The sequence below is a fragment of the Macaca nemestrina genome, chromosome 4 (genome assembly GCF_043159975.1).
Source record: "Macaca nemestrina isolate mMacNem1 chromosome 4, mMacNem.hap1, whole genome shotgun sequence".
In the NCBI taxonomy this organism is placed as follows: domain Eukaryota; kingdom Metazoa; phylum Chordata; class Mammalia; order Primates; family Cercopithecidae; genus Macaca; species Macaca nemestrina.
Genome location: NC_092128.1, coordinates 151,440,945 through 151,457,710, shown reverse-complemented (window position 1 = coordinate 151,457,710; position 16,766 = coordinate 151,440,945). Strand labels below are relative to the sequence as shown.

Sequence of the window (16,766 nt, the reverse complement as noted above, 5' to 3'; positions counted from 1 at the left end):
TAGGTTTTCTGTAAGGTTATTAGGTATCGATTCCATTTTTAAAATAGTTATCAATATATTTAGATTACCTATTTCTCCTTTGTTTTAATATTAATAGATTATGTCTTTTAATTCATCCAGTTGGTCTAAGTTACCAAGTTTGTGAGTTATGGAGATTGTAATATTCTTTATGATTTTATCATCCATGGGCTCTCTAATATAAAGGCCTCTTTTAATTCTTCTATTATTAGGTTGGTGCCAAAGTAATTGTGGTTTTGGACCGTGAATTTTAAATTTTTATAATTAGGCTGCAACACATCTTTATTAATCAAAATAGAACCCATTACAATGGACTGGGCACAGTGGCTCACGCCTGTAATCCCAGCACTTTGGGAGGCTGAGGCAGGTGAATCAGGAGGTCAGGAGTTTGAGACCAGCCTGACCAACGTGGTGAAATCCCGTCTCTACTAAAAACACAAAAAGTAGCCAGGTGTAGTAGCATGTGCCTGTAATCCCAGCTACTCAAGAGGCTGAGGCAGGAGAATCTCTTGATCCCAGGTGGCAGAGGTGGCAGTGAGCCGAGATTGCACCTTTGCACTCTGGCCTGGGCGACAGAGTGAGACTCGGTCTTAAAAAAAAAAAAAAAAAAAAAAAAGAGAGAGAAACCATTACATTGAACACATTTTTGTCAATGAGAAATAAATTTATTTATTTCATGCTTTCAGGGTTCGATAAACTCTTGGAAAGCATTTTCTGCATCCTGTTGGTTGTGTAAGTGTTTTCCCTGCAACAAGTTGTCAAGATGCTTGAAGAAGTGGTAGTTGGTTGGCGAGAGGTCAGATGAATATGGCAGATGAGATAAAACTTCATAGCCCAGTTTATTCAACTTTTGAAGCCCTGGTTGTATGGCTTGTGGTCATGCGTTGTGGAGAACTGGGCCCTTCATGTTGACCAGTGCCAGCTCCAGGTGCTGCAGTTTTCCATGCATCTCATCGATTAACTTGGCATACTTCTCAGATGTAATGATTTCACCAGATTCATAAACTGTAGTGGATCAGAAGACCGGCAGCTGACCACCATACAGTGACCATGACCTTTTTTTGGTACAAGTTTGACTTTGGGAAGCGGTTTGGAGCTTCTTCTCAGTCCAACCAGTGAGCTGGCTGTTGTATGAAATCCACTTTTCATGGCATGTCACAATCTGAACAAGAAATGGTTCAATGTTGTTTCATAGAACAAGAGAAGATGACACTTCAAAAGGATGATTTTAAAAGTATTTGTTCCGCTCATGAGGCACTCACTTATCAAGATTTTTCAGCTTTCCAATTGGCTTCAAATGCTGGATGACCATAGAATGGTCGACATTCATTTCTTCGCCAACTTCTCGTGTATCTGTAAGAGGATTGAATTCAGTGGTTGCTCTCAATTGGTCGTTATCAACTTCTAGCCCAGAGTCTGGGGCTGAGGCTGCCATGACCACCCTGTTCTCTTCCTTCTGGGGTCCCCAGGAAGCTCCCAGGACTGAATGATCCCCACAACATACAGTGGCCAGGATGGGAGGGCTGGAGGTCAACTACCCCTCACCCCTGCCACCACAACCAAGAGGCCCCTATGGAGGTTGGCCCTGAGCTGTGTGTCCCTGTGGGATGCAGGCTCCCACGGAAACTTCAGGGGATGAGCATGGGTCCTCCTGGCTGACAGAGCCTGGTGGGCACTGGGTGTGTGGGGCCTGTGTAGGTAGGTTGGACAGCACTGAGTCTAGCCAGGGAGCCGGGGACTGGTGTGGCCAAAGTGGGCAACAATATGTTACCAGAACAAAACTACAGTGCAATCAGCCCAGCTGGGAGGGAGAAGGAGGCCTGCCTAGCAGGACCATCCACCCCTGTCCTGGCCCCAAGTCCATACGGCCTGCCTGTACTGGATATTGCCTGGTCCAGGAGGCCTGGGTATGAGGGTCTGGTGGTGTGTCCCTGGGTTCCAAGCCTTGGTGGTCCCTTGGGAGCTGAATATCCTCTGGGCAGGAGGAGGGCCCGTGGTCCACTGTTTCCATCGACCCCTGGGGGTGTGCCCCACCCCAGCTTCTCAGTGCACATGGGGACATGGACAGGGCTCCTCACCTGCTCTGTGGCTCCAGCCCTGAACAGCTCACTGGGTGACTCTGACAGCTTCCTCCCCAAAGCTTGGGTCTTCATCTGTTGGAATGGGGTGTCCCAGGCCCCCTGCAGGCAGGAACCCACCCCCAGTTCCTCTGGTGGGCCCTCCTGGGCTTTCTTACCTACTGGCTTGTGAGACACGGTTGGCCAAACTTGGTGTCCTATTTTTATGTTGGCCTTTTTCTTAGTGTGTGTTTTCTGTAACTACTGCTGTGTAGATCTTCTATTTGAGTTTTAGGTAGAGAATCTTGCCCACCCAGAGGGCCTCCACCCCAGAGAGCCTCCACTTCTCCCCCCGCTGGGCTGGTCCTGCCTATGCTCCGCTTGGTGTGAATGTTAAGTGTGATCGATCCACACGGCTGCTTGACACTGCATCTCCTTCCTTCTTGTTGCTGAGGCCAGTTCTGTTCTCTCTTTCTCCACCTGAACTGCACTTGAAGCCAAGATGAAGGATGAGAAGTGGTTGCTACGAAGGACTCTCCTGCAGTGGATCTGCTGTGAGGAGGCTGTGCTGGCCCAGCCTGTCATTTCCTTCTCTAAGCTCATTCCAGAGGTTGGCAAGGGGCGGCCTGTCCCCGCCTGCTCTTGTCGCCCGTGAATAAGGAATGGATTTTACAGTTCCAAATGGTTGAACAAATAAAATACTAACAATTCATGACACTGAGGAGTTTCCATGTCCATAAGTAAAGTTTGATGGGGGTGCGGTCATGCCCATCTCTTCACAGGCCATCTGCAGAAGGCTGCTGTTGTGCAACCATGGCAGAGTTGCATCCTTGAGGCAAAGATCAGTTGGCAAAGCTGAAAATATTGACTCCTGGCCCTTTAGGGAAACAGTTTCCAGTCCCTGGTATAAGGGCTGTGTGGCAGAACCCCAGGATTTTGGTCAGCTTGTTCCTCACTCAGAGCCTGCTGTGGCCTTCGCTAGTATGTCTGCAAAGTCTGCGTGCTATGGTGCCTCTCATGGGGCGTTGAGCTCTGTTGGTCTAGATTTCAGGGTGTCTGCCTCATGATCACCTGTCTCACCAAGAGAGACCCTGTGGCCAGATTCAAACTAGCAGGAGCAGTTGGTCTTTGGCAGCAAGGATAGCTTAGTGCTGAGCTGCCACCCACCCTGAGGTGGTCCAATGACACCCACTGTCTCGGTCAAGGTTGGGGCAGGGCTGGTGTCCTGAACTGCCCTGCGATGTGGATCGTAATAGCCAGCGGGGAGAGGGGGTTGCTATTACTCCCCATATCGTGGGGAGTGCCTCACCCCCTGAGATGTGGATCGTAATAGCCAATTACTCCCTTCTGCAATGTGTGTCCATTATTAGCAGTCTCTTTTGTTCAGGATATTACGAATAATTTCACAGGTTGTGTGTAAACAGCCTGCGATACGAGAACGAATACCATCCTCTGCACCTCCGGATATTAGGAACCACATCACACAATGGGTGTACACTTTTTGGGAGGTTTGGGATAATGTCGTCCTGTGTTTCCCTGAATATTCAGAGAAATATCACAGGGTGGCTATACACCCACTACTCTCTTGGCAGGAACATCATACTTTACCTACTGGAAATTAGGAGCAGTATCAGAGACTGGGTGTCAAGCCACTGTCATACTGGAAGTAATATCATGCTCTCCGCCACAAGTCATGAGGAACAATATCACAGCGGGGTGTGTATCTTCTCCGGTAGTGGGAGTAGTATCATCATCTCTTCCTTTAGATAACAGGAACAATATCACAGGGTGGGTGTACAATCTGTGTGTTTTTGGAAGCAATGTCATTCTCTCTTCTTCTAGGTTTTACGACTCATATCACAGGCGGGGTGTACACCCCTTGTTATATTGGATGGAATCTCATCCTCTTTCAACCTGTAACTTTAGAACAATATCCCATGAGGGGTATCCATCCCTTCAATATTGGTACTAATACCATCTTCTCCTTTCCTGGATATGAGAAACAGTATCACAGGAGGGTGTACACCCCTTGCAATGTTGGTAGTAATGTCACCTCTCCCCTGTGGTTATTAAGGACAAAATCCCAGGGTGGCTGTACGGTTCCTACTTTATTGGGAGTAATATCATCCACTCACCCCCTGGATATCAGGAACCATATCAGAGAAGAGGTGTCCACCCCCTTTGATATTGTCAGCCATATCATCTTCTTCCCGCCTGGATATTAGGAATGATACCCCGGGACTGGGGGCGGTGTACACCCACTGCGATATTGAAAGTAAAATCAGCCTCTTTCCCGCTAGATATTAGGAACTATATCACAGGTGTGTGTGCACCTTCTGGGATATTGGTAGTACTCTCAGCCTCCACCTCGCTGCATATTAGGAATAATATACGGGGGGCAGGGTGGTTACACGTCCTGCAATGTTGAGAGCAATATTCTCTTTCCCCTGTACATTAGGAACGACATAACAGGGGTCTGTATGCCTTCTGTGATATTGGGATTAATGTTATCCTCTCCCACACTGAATGGCAAAAACAATATCACAAAAGGGTGTACACCCCCTGCAATATGGCTAGTAACATCATCGTATCTACCTTTGGATACTAGAAACAACATCCCAGAGGGTGTGTACACTCCCCTGCGATATTGGGCATAATGTTATCCTCTCATCCCCTGGATATTAGGAACGATATCCCTGGTGGTGGGAGGTGGAGTACATTAAGAACAACATCATTGGGTGGGTGTACACCCCTTGCAATATTGGATGTAGTATCATCCTCTCTTCCCTAGGATATTAAGAACAATAACACAGGAGGGGTGTACAGCCCCAGCCCCTGCGTTATTGGGAGCAATAGCATGTTCTCCCCCTCTTGATATAAGGAACAGTATCCCAAGGTAGGTGTACATCCCCTGGGATATTGGGCGTAATGTCATCATCTCCCAAAGTGGATATTGAGCATAGTGTCACAGGGGGGTGTACGCCTTCTTTGATATTGGGAGTAATATCATCCTCTCCCCTCAGGATTGTAGGCAAAATATTGAAGGGGTTTTACAACTCGTGCGATATGGTCAGTATTATTATCCTCTCCCCACCTAGATGTTAGGAACTATATTACAGGCGGTTGTACACTTCTTGCGATATTGGGAGTCATATCATCCTTTCCCACTCAGGATATAAGGAAAAAGATGACCGAAGGGATGGACACCCACTGCGATAGTTTCAATAATGTCATCCTCTATTCCCTGGCTATTAGGAATAACATCATAGAGGGGTGTACACTTTCTTCGATATTGGGAGTAATATCATCCTCTCCCAGCTGGATATCAGGAACAAGTCTATTAATTATTAATATTAATAAATATAGTAAAAATTAACAGCAATCATCGATACTAATAATCACAATAAAGATAGTATAAATTAATACTGGTAAAAAATGTTAACGATTAGTATAATAATTAATCACAATATCACTATTAACAATAAAATAATGATATCAGCAATTAATGTTACTTAAATCAATACTAAGTGATGTTGGTAATAAAATAATAATTAATATTAAGAAGTACTAATATTGTTAAATGACATTAATATTACTAATTATTTTCAAGCATGCATAATCTTATATTTAAAATAATTATCCATAATTAATAATGGTATCCTATTAATTGTGTCATTGATAATTATTAAAATCAACATAGATGTTTAATAATTAATCATATTATTACTCCTGATACCGCAGGGGGTATACACCTACCTGTGATGTTGTTCCTAATATCCAAGGATGGAGAGCATGATTTTAGTTTTAATATCATAGTAGGTGTGCAATCACCCTGTGCCACTGATGCTAATATCTAGGGGGTAGAGTATGACATGACTCCCAACATAGCAATGAATGGAAAGCCACCCAGTGATATTGCTCTTAATATTCATGGAAGAAGGGTATGATATTACTCCCAATATCGCAGGGAGGGTACAGCTCTTCTGTGATATGGTTCCTAGTATTCAGAAGGGGAGAGGATGAAAATAATTCCAGTATCACAGGCTGTGTTCACCTGCCCTGTGATATTGTTATTTATATCCTGGAAGGGAGAGGATGATATTATTCCCCGTAGAGCAGGAGGCGTACACCCAGCCTGGGATATTGTTCCTAATATCCATGGAGAGGAGAGGCTGATATTACTCCCAATATGGCAGGGGGTGTACATCCACCCTGTGATATTCTTCTTAATATTCCAAGGCCGAGAGTTTGATATTACTCCCAGTATCGCAGACACTGTACACCCCCGTGTGATACTCTTCCTGATATCCAGAACGGGAGAAGATGGTTTTAATCCCCATATCGCAGGAGGTGAACACCCACTCTGTGATATCTTTCCTAATATGCAGGGGGAGAGAGGATAATATTATTCCCAATATTGCAGAAGATGTACACATGTCTCCCCATGATATTGTCCTTAATAATCCAAGGCACAGAAGATGATGTTACTCCCAATATCACAGAAAGTGTACACCCCCCAGTGATGTTGTTCCCATGATCCAGGAGGGGAGGGCATGATATTACTTTCAATATCACAGGGGGTGTACACACCCCCAGTGATACTGTTCCTAATTTCCACTGGGGAGAGGATGATACTACTCCCAATATCGCAGGGATTAAAAACATGGTGATGCACAGTGTCTGTAATACTAGGAGTAATATCAACCTCTCAGCTTGAAATATAAAGAAGAATATCACAGGGTGGATGTACACCCCCTGCCACATTGGGAGTAATATCCTCTCCCTTCCAAGATATTAATAACAATGTCACAGGGCCGGTGAACACAGCCTGTGACACTGGAATTATTGTCATCCTCTCCCCCTCCGGATATTAGGAATCATAACACAGAAGAGCTGTACCCTCCCTGCGATATTGGGAGTAATATCATACGCATCTTCCATGAACATTAGGAGCTATTTCACCGGGTGGCTATCTATTCATTGCTATGTTGGGAGTCATGTCATACTCTACTACACTGGATATTAGGATCTGTGTCACAGGGTGAGTGTACACTTATTGCGATCACAGGTAGCTGTATACACACTGCAGTATTAGGAGAAATAATATGATTAATTATTAAACATCAATGACTGATTTTAACAATTATCGATGATACTAATAATAGGATACCATTATTAATTATGGATAATTATTTTAAATCTATGATTATGCATGTTTAAAATTAATTATTACTATTAATGTCATTTAGCAATGCTAGTAGTTCATAAAATAATCATTATTTTATAACCAACATCACTTAGTATTGACTTAAGTAACAATTGCTGATATCATTATTTAATTACTAATAGTGATATTGTATTAATTATTACTAATATTAACATTTTTAACCAGTTTTAATTTTTACTATCTTTATTGTGATTATTATTATCAATGATTACTATTAATTTCTATTGTATTTCATAATAATAATAATTAACAGACTTGTTCCTGATATCCAGCTGGGGGAGGACGATGTCAGGTGGGGAAGCTTCGTGCAGGTTCCCCATGACAGGGGGAAAAACAACGGAATCCAAATACTGGTCCTTACTTGGGAAGCCAAGAAGGTCACTGGGAGGATGAGAAGGTTGGCACATGAGAGAAGGTGCAGAGGTGGAAAGGGCACAAGAGTTCCATTTATTTATCACAAAACACAGAACAGGACTGGGCCAGAGACTGAATTCTGTCTGTCTCCTGGGGAAAACCGGGTGCATGGCCTGAACTTTTTCTCTTCTGCAGGCAACAAGACCCGCAGAGGAAGGCTCCCAAGACCTTTTCTTGGAAATCTTCGGAGAAGGCGCTGCCAAATCGAAAAGCATCCACGGAATCTTGGATTTATCTGAGGGTGAGTGTCACCCTGGGTCCCTGTTCTTTGCTCCACTAGGTCACTCTGGTTGATTTACTTTCAGGTTCCCGTGTGTGTGAGGGGATCGGGGAACCCCTCTTCCCTGCCTTCTTGGGGTCAGGGACTCCACGATCCTTCCAGGTCCATTTGATTCCAGGTGAAGGCATCTGAAGATGCCGCATTTCCTGTTGCTTTCTTTCTGTGCAATGATGGCAAGCCTGCCAACAACATCTTCCTAGTGGCGTGAGGAAATTAGTCCCTCAGAGTCCCCAAACATGGAGGAGACTCACCCCAGGAACATGCATGTTTTCAGAAAAGACGTCCTGGGAACCCTTGAGCCACCAACCTGCCTTCAGAAGGGCATTAGTCCGTCCCACTTCATGGAAGGCTGAGTGGAGGCGCTTTGATCCAGTGAATGCCAAAGATACAGTCTTTAGAAAAATGGTGTTCTTAGATCATACCTGGAGAGTGCATTTTCCTGGGTCTTGTCCCGATCAGCACTCACGTTGAGGATCTGTCCCTATTTCCAAGGACCGCCTGTCCATACCGTATTAAGAATTTCCTGCTGTGTGCACCTTGTCTTTGGATGTGGTTGATTTCCATGTTGGCTCCATGCCGAGGAACTTCTAACGTGTGTGATCTCCTTTCTTTCAGGTTGTAAGCAGGCCAATGCCGGTCAACACAGCCAATAAGAGGCCACACGTGCACCCTGCCCTCACTGATGGCTCAACTACCAAAATGTCTGACACCGTATCCGTCTTGGCTTCACTATCTCCTCTCAGAAAAGCCAGTCTGAGCTCCTCGTCAAGTCTCCAACCAAAGGCACGACAGACAGGGGCTATGGCCGACATCCCTCAGCCTGGAGTCAGGCAGCAGGGCCCAGAGCCTCTCGTCGTGGTGAAGCCGACACAGAGCAGGCCTCAGGGTGGCTGTCGAGAAGTTCCCCAGGCTGCCTCCAAGCCCCATGGCCTGATCCGGGTCATCAGCCCCCAGGCACAAGACAAACGTCCTGCGGTGACCTCACAGCCCTGTCCACCAGCCGACACACAGCCTGGGCCTTGGCTCCAATCTCAGTTTCAGGCCAGGAGCCAAGAGACCTGCCCAGGCTCCGACTCAGGCTTGCCTGAACTTCCCCAAGAAACCGAGAATGGGTCCCTTCCAGGTGCCCGAAAATGCCATCCAGCAAGGTGAGCTGGGGGCCCTGGAGACTCTCCAACCTCCGCCAGCTGCAACCGAACTCAGACCAAGTCCGTCGCCCCAGATGAGCAGGGGGACACCCGCCCAGGTGCCCAGCAGCGACCGGCAGCCTCTGCACAGCAGACCTTGCCTGCCTACTGCCCAGGCCTGCACCATGTCCCATCACCCAGCGGCCAGCCACGATGGGGCCCAGCCTCTCAGAATGCTCTTCCGGAGACTAGAAAACGGATGGTGTAGCTCAAGCCGCCTGACAGCTCCCTCGTTTCCCTCTCCTGAGAAGCCGGGAGCCTTCCTCGCTCACAGCCCTCATGTCTCAGAGAAGTCTGAGGCTCCCTGTGTTCCCGTCCCACTGAGTGTCCTCTATGAGGACCTTCAGGTTTCCTCCTCCTCAGAGGACAGCGATTCTGACCTGGAGTGAGACTACAGGAGGCCGGGGCTCCATTGCATCCAGCTCCCGTGACTTGGAGGAGTATGTGGGACTGAGGCGCACAGAGCAGAGAGCAGACTGTGTGTGGTGACTCCCAAGCTCCCCAGCTGTGGTGCTTCTGTGGATGTTGGAGCCCAGGTCAGGCAGGGACCAGATGCAGAGACTCTGCCTCATCGAATTCTGGTGAGGGACATCGTAGTTTGCAGGGCTCTCCGGAAACCCGCCACCAGAAGCTTCTGTGCCAATGATTCGTTGCCTCAGAAACTGGGTGACGGCGACGCGCGGGAGTCAGACTTCAGCTGTGATGTCAGTAGGAAACTGGGGAATGACTGTGTGTTTGCTCTCCAGATGACTGAATCAGGGAACAGTTAGGGAAACCTGAGAGATGCAGGCCTTCAGCTGTGCCCCGCCCTGACAGCAGTGTTTTGGACGCTGTGAAGCGTTCTGCGCAAAGCGTTCTTCAGGTGTTTCCTCAGCCTGGAAAATTGGGCTCTGGAATGCCGTTGGAAATTGGTGTGTTTAATTTGTTTTGAAGTGAATAAAATTCTCAAAAAGGTGACGTATTCCCTTTTGACTTCCATTCCGTGTTTGTGTGTAACTGATTTTCCAAGGGCTTGAAAATGTCTTGACTTGTCAGTAATCCAAGTCATTATGTCTCTGAAACAGAGTTGATTGAGGGGACCGCAGGTCTTCGCAGGACCTGTGACTTCTTAAACATCCACAGGGGCAAGAGAACCTCAGCCCCACTCTACCAACACGCACCTAGTCAAATTCCGCCAAGTGAATCTCACGCACGCTAACACGTGGGGAGCGTTGCTTGCACCACGAGTCCCCATTTGGCTCACCGCGATGCCACGTGTGGGGTTCAAACTGTTACGACCCCATGAAGTGGTTTCCGGATGTGCGTATGAACGAGGCACACTTTCATTCGCCAAGTAGAACCCAGTAAAGCTGAAGTAAACTCCCAGATTTGGGATGTACTTCAGAGGTAGAATATTCATCCCGTCTTCTTTCTGGATGCCTGAGCACCGGGCCTTTCCATGCTTCTCCCCCGATCCTAAGTGTAGCTGAGGTCGAGATTCACTGAAAGCTCTAGGTAAAGATATCCCACCATGCACAGGCTATCTCCGTTCTCTGACCTGGGAACAACTCTGACCAGGATTCCACGTCTAGGAGGCCTCGGAACTGAGTGGGATTTTCTGAGCGACACCAAATGGCTGCTCCCTTTGCGCCGCCGTTGAGGGTCGTTACCTTGATTATCCAGATCACCTAGAAAGTATCAGTATCCAGAATCAACAAGATCAACTCTCTGCTCCTCTGACAGCAGAAGGAGCATGACCAAAAGGAACCAAAGAGCATGGCAGCAAACGATATGACCGGAAAGCTCAGAGAACAGCCACAGGGGGATGTAAGCAGGCGTTCCCACCTGATCATGAATAATTAATGAAGCGCAAATCCAGGGGGAATCGAGTTTCAGCAGGTGCAACTCATCCAACGGGAGATCGCCGGAGGGCCAACAAGATTCAGCAACTGAGAGTCGGCTGTAGTATCAAGTGGGACGCGACTGGTTCCAAAGCTCTAGAAGCCCATGGGGTCACTTGGACCACGTGAGAAAATGCCCCCAGTATGCTGGTTCAGCATTCTGACTCCTGCCTGTCTCTTCCCGCCCAGGGAACTTGGACCCTAACTTGTGCAGGTGCAGATGACGAAGGGCAGAATGAGGGGACGAGGCACCCAAGTTCCCCGACAAGAGAGTTCCGCAGAAAGTCCGCTGGATCTTCGCAAATCCAGAGAAATGGCAACGGGACCCAAGGAAATAGAGCCCCACCAGTGTCCTGGAGACTCTTCAGGCATAATGCCTGGAGCCGCAGGACGAGCTGAAAAAGGAGCCAGGTAGCGAAGGACAAAGCGGTGTTGACGTTCTTCATGTGGGTTTCCCAGTGCAGTCCAATTCACGGTGGTTTCCAAGGGCCTCCTGGAGGAGAAAGCACGTGAGGGTGTGGTCAGGGTTTTCTGCTGACACACTTACTGTGGGGAAGAAGGAGAAGCTCTGAAGATGGATAACGGCCGAGATTGCATGTCAAGGTGCACCTCCTTGATGACACTGAGGCCTACGTTGAAATAGAGTAAAAATGGTCCAATTACACTGTGCCTATTTTAGCACCTTGTTTAAAAAAAAAAAAGACGTAAAACAAGACAGGGGTACATGCACCAGTGCTACATACCTGACTCGAAACATCTATTCTTCAAAGCTTGCGGCTGTACAGGTAGGTTTTAGAATGTCTGTCCCTAGTGAACATCGTCTTAGAATGGGCTGGGCAAATAGACCTTTCCAGGTCATGTAATTGGATTAAGTTGATTAGGTTAGGGTCCGTTTCGCGTCAGGGGTCCAGAGGCTGTATAAAAGGCAGCCTGGAAAGCAAAGGTCCCTCTCCGCCCCTTCCTCTGGCTTCCTGAAGGCTGCACCGCTTCCAGCAGGGCTGCTCAAGCACCTGCCCATCTGAGCGCCAGCGCACCTGTCCATCTGAGCACCAGCCGAGGAAAGAAAGTAGACCTGTAATTTCAGGTTAGTTTCCCTGAACGACTGTTTGTTTCACGTAAGCCCTGAGGGGTTGGGGGAAAAGAGACAAAGGAGAGTGGAAGAAACAGATCACACTGGGGCTCGCTGGTGGGGTAGGATGTGTTCTCCTTATCCGTAATTCTTGGAACAGAAAGCGAGAAAACATTTCCATCTTCGTGCCTGGGATAAGAGCCAGATGGAAATGCAAAAAGAAATTTACTCCAGCACGCTGAATTGGCGGGTAAATGGAAAAAGAACTTTGGAAAAGGGTTGGTTTGCTTTTTAGCCTTGTAAGAAATTCATATGCCACTTGTTCAGCATTTGTTTAGATGAATTCGTATGGCGCGTGTAAAATACCAGAAAAATAAATAAAGAGGGGCTGGAGCTAAAGCCAAAAAGACAGAGCGGGAAAGACCATCACCTGCTAGTGTGGTAGAGAGGGAGTTAACTTCTCTCGATGAATTTGTGTTTGGAAGTTGCCAAATGAAAAGGCAAGAGTAGCGATTCGAGTTCTGATAGGAAGCATCCTTTATCCCTGACTTCAAGCAGACCTGCCAAGGGGTGACATCGGCCATGCCCTGTAGCTTCGATTCTTTTGTCCCTCAGGGGAGAGAGAATCACTGTGTCTTCTACTGGAGTGAATGGTGATAGACCTAAGTCCAGTCTCCAGAATCAGTTGTTTGGTTGGGATTGAAATCTCAACTCCAACTCCACATACCTAGGCCGTGGGCCGTGTGGCAGGCCAGGTTTACTCTTGGACCAGGTAGTCACGGCAGAGGAACACACAATATCTGAGGATGCACACACCACATTGTGATCCACAGATTTGACCGACGGGTGGTGAGGTGTCCTCATGACCACACCGTCACGGAATTAGCTGGGGGTTTCTTGTGGGTGTGTGAATATCCAATGTGCCTAACCATCGCTTTGCGTGTGTTTGTGTGTGATTCAGGTGACCCAACCATCAATCCCTGAAAAAGGCGGCCATAAAACGCCCAGGAGATGCAGATGATGGCACGTCGTGACCCCAAAAGTGGGGTAAACAGACTCGTGAGAGCCCAGACCCTCCAGAAGCAGCAGAGGGCCCCAGTTGGGCCAAGGGCTCCCCCACCCGATGAAGAAGATCCCACGGTACGTGTAGCCCTGGAATCTTTTGGGTATTGAGAGGGGAGAAGGGGGCGAGTGTCACACGGTCCTCAGAGACTGGGTTGGATTCCAAAGAGTTCTGCCAGCACCACCCGGGTTGCTTTACCCATCCAAGGTGGACCTGGCTTGGGACCTCCTCCCCGGTCTGACAGGTCCCTTGAGAGACTCTTGGGAACAACCTCCCTTTCCACTCAGAATCCTGTGTAGCCAGGTTGGGCTGTGTTGCGGACATCGAGTTCACAATCGTCCCTGCTAGAATCCTGAGTCCTTCCTTTGAGAGTTCCTCCGTCACATGGGCTTTGGGAGGGAACATCGTAACCGAACCCTCCCTCCACTTCAGGGCCCCCATGCCGGTGTCCCCTCTTTGGAATCCTCACTCAGTTCTGAATTCACAATCCGTCTCAATGTTGACATTGGATCACTGCCTGTGGCTTCAGCTCATTCACTGACATCACTTCCTTTCCACCCACAGGTCAAGTGCAAAAACTGCGGGGCCTTTGGGCACACGGCCAGAAGTACCAGGTGCCCCATGAAGTGCTGGAACGGAGCCCTGGTTCCCCAGACCTTTGGGAGAAAGGAAGGGAAAGAAAACCGGAAACCATGGAAGCCTCAGGTTCGAGGGAACCCTGAGCCCTGGAACAAGGAAAAGGGAGAGAAGGAAGAGAGACCAAGGTGAGCAGCGGGAGGGGTTTTCACCATCCTTAGGGTACTGCCACCTAAGGACACGGTGTCTCTGCACCTGCACACCGTGTGCCTTTCCGTCTCCGGGACAGGGAAGGAACGCTGCAGAGAAACAGACCAGAGCTCCGTGTCCTCCCGGGTTCCCCACCCAGGAGCTCCTTTGGCTCTGGGAGATTCAGGGACGGGGGCCAGGTGGGGGCGCTTTGTGCAGGTTCCCCATGACAGAGGGAAAAGCAACGGAATCCAAACGACAATCCTTACTTGGGAAGCCTAGAGGGCCACCGGCAGGATGGGAAGGTTGGCACATGAGGGAAGGTGCAGAGACGGAAAGGGAACAAAAGTTCTATTTATGTATCACAAAACACAGAACGGGACTGGGCCCCAGACAGGGTTCTCCCTGTCTCATGGGGAGAAGCGGGGAGCAGGGCCTGAACTTTTTCTCTTCTGCAGGCAACAAGACCCGCAGAGGAAGGCTCTCCTCCAGATCTTTTCCGGGACATCTCCGGAGAAGCAGCCGCCAAATCGAAAAGAATCCATGGAATCTTGTGATTATCTGAGGGTGAGTGTCACCCTGGGTCCCTGGTCTTTTTCTCCTCTAGGTCACCCTGGTTGATTTACTTTCAGGTTCCCGTGTGTGTGAGGGGATCGGGGAACCCCTCTTCCCTGCCTTCTTGGGGTCAGGGACTCCACGATCCTTCCAGGTCCATTTGATTCCAGGTGAAGGCATCTGAAGGTGCTGTATTTGCTGTTGCTTTCTTTCTGTGCAATGACGGCAAGCCTGCCAACAACATCTTCCTAGCGACCTGAGGAAATTAGTCCCTCAGGGGCCCCAAACATGGAGGAGGCTCACCCCAGGAACATGCATGTTTTCAGAAAAGACGTCCTGGGAACCCTTGAGCCACCAACCTGCCTTCAGAAGGGCATTAGTCCGTCCCACTTCATGGAAGGCTGAGTGGAGGCGCTTTGATCCAGTGAATGCCCAAGACACAGTCTTTAGAAAAATGGTATTCTTAGATCACAGCTGGAGAGTGCATTTTTCATGGGTCTTGTCCCGATCAGCACTCACGTTGAGGATCTGTCCCTAATTCCAAGGACCGCCTGTCCATACCGTATTAAGAATTTCCTGCTGTGTGCACCTTGTCTTTGGATGTGGTTGATTTCCATGTTGGCTCCATGCCGAGGAACTTCTAACATGGGTGGTCTCCTTTCTTTCAGGTTGCAAGCAGGCCAATGCCATTCCACACAACCAATAAGAGGCCACGCGTGGACCCTGCCCTCACTGATGGTTCAGCTACTAAAATGTCTGACACGGTATGCGTCTTGGCTTCACTGTCTCCCCTCAGAAAAGCCAGTCTGAGCTCCTCGTCAAGTCTCCAACCAAAGGCACGACAGACAGGGGCTATGGCCGACATCCCTCAGCCTGGAGTCAGGCAGCAGGGCCCGGAGCCTCTCGTCGTGGTGAAGCCGACACACAGCAGACCTCAGGGTGGCCGCCGAGAGGTTCCCCAGGCTGCCTCCAAGCCCCACGGCCTGATCCGGGTCATCAGCCCCCAGGCACAAGACAAACGTCCTGCGGTGACCTCACAGCCCTGTGCACCAGCCGACACACACAGCCTGGGCCTCGGCTCCAATCTCAGTTTCAGGCCAGGAGCCAAGAAACCTGCCCAGGCTCCGACTCAGGCTTGCCTGAACTTCCCCAAGAAACCGAGAATGGGTCCCTTCCAGGTGCCCGAAAATGCCATCCAGGGAGGTGAGCTGGGGGCCCCGGAGACTCTCCAACCTCCGCCAGCTGCAACCGAACTCAGACCAAGTCCGTCGCCCCAGATGAGCAGGGGGACAACCGCCCAGGTGCCCAGCAGCGACCGGCAGCCTCTGCACAGCAGACCTTGCCTGCCTACTGCCCAGGCCTGCACCATGTCCCATCACCCAGCGGCCAGCCACGATGGGGCCCAGCCTCTCAGAATGCTCTTCCGGAGACTGGAAAACGGATGGTGGAGCTCAAGCCGCCTGACAGCTCCCTCGTTTCCCTCTCCTGAGAAGCCGGGAGCCTTCCTCGCTCACAGCCCTCATGTCTCAGAGAAGTCTGAGGCTCCCTGTGTTCCTGTCCCGCTGAGTGTCCTCTATGAGGACCTTCAGGTTTCCTCCTCCTCAGAGGACAGCGATTCTGACCTGGAGTGAGGCTACAGGTGGCCGGGGCTCCATTGCATCCAGCTCCCTTGACTTGGAGGGGTCTGTGGGACTGAGGCGCACAGAGCAGAGAGCAGACTGTGTGTGGTGACTCCCAAGCTCCCCAGCTGTGGTGCTTCTGTGGATGTTGGAGCCCAGGCCAGGCAGGGACCAGATGCAGAGACTCTGCTTCATCAAATTCTGGTGAGGGACATCGTAGTTTGCAGGGCTCTCTGGAAACCCGCCACCAGAAGCTTCTGTGCCAGTGATTCGTTGCCTCAGAAACTGGGTGACGGCGACACGCGGGAGTCAGACTTCAGCTGTGATGTCAGTAGGAAACTGGGGAATGACTGTGTGTTTGCTCTCCAGATGACTGATTCAGGGAACAGTTAGAGAACGCTGAGAGATGCAGGCCTTCAGCTGTGCCCCGCCCTGACAGCAGTGTTTTGGACGCTGTGAAGCGTTCTGCGCAAAGCGTTCTTCAGGTGTTTCCTCAGCCTGGAAAATTGGGCTCTGGAATACCATTGGAAATAGGTGTGTTTAATTTGTTTTGAAGTGAATAAAATTCTCAAAAAGATGACGTACTCTCTTTTGACTTTCATTCCGTATTTGTGTGTAACTGATTTTCCAAG

At 49.2% G+C, this 16,766-nt stretch overlaps 1 protein-coding gene and 1 pseudogene across 1 annotated transcript; both read left to right on the top strand.

The window, feature by feature from the left end:
* Positions 1–2,078: 2,078 nt before the first annotated feature.
* LOC139362650 (protein FAM90A5-like) lies at positions 2,079–9,709 on the top strand (annotated as a pseudogene).
* Positions 9,710–13,149: 3,440 nt separating this feature from the next.
* On the top strand, positions 13,150–16,146 carry LOC139362585 (protein FAM90A5-like). Its single transcript, XM_071094104.1, has 4 exons — positions 13,150–13,272; positions 13,760–13,959; positions 14,419–14,527; positions 15,184–16,146. The coding sequence occupies exons 1-4, from the start codon at positions 13,150–13,152 to the stop codon at positions 16,144–16,146; spliced, it is 1,395 nt and encodes a 464-aa protein (XP_070950205.1).
* Positions 16,147–16,766: the final 620 nt, after the last annotated feature.

What these genes read in the sequence shown, in the direction of transcription:
- LOC139362585 (XM_071094104.1), top strand. Translation starts at nt 13,150, where the DNA reads ATGATGGCACGTCGTGACCCCAAAAGTGGGGTAAACAGACTCGTGAGA. An exon ending in CCGATGAAGAAGATCCCACG is followed by an intron (nt 13,273 to 13,759) that starts GTACGTGTAGCC and finishes TTCCACCCACAG; the next exon opens with GTCAAGTGCAAAAACTGCGG. An exon ending in GAGAAGGAAGAGAGACCAAG is followed by an intron (nt 13,960 to 14,418) that starts GTGAGCAGCGGG and finishes TCTCTTCTGCAG; the next exon opens with GCAACAAGACCCGCAGAGGA.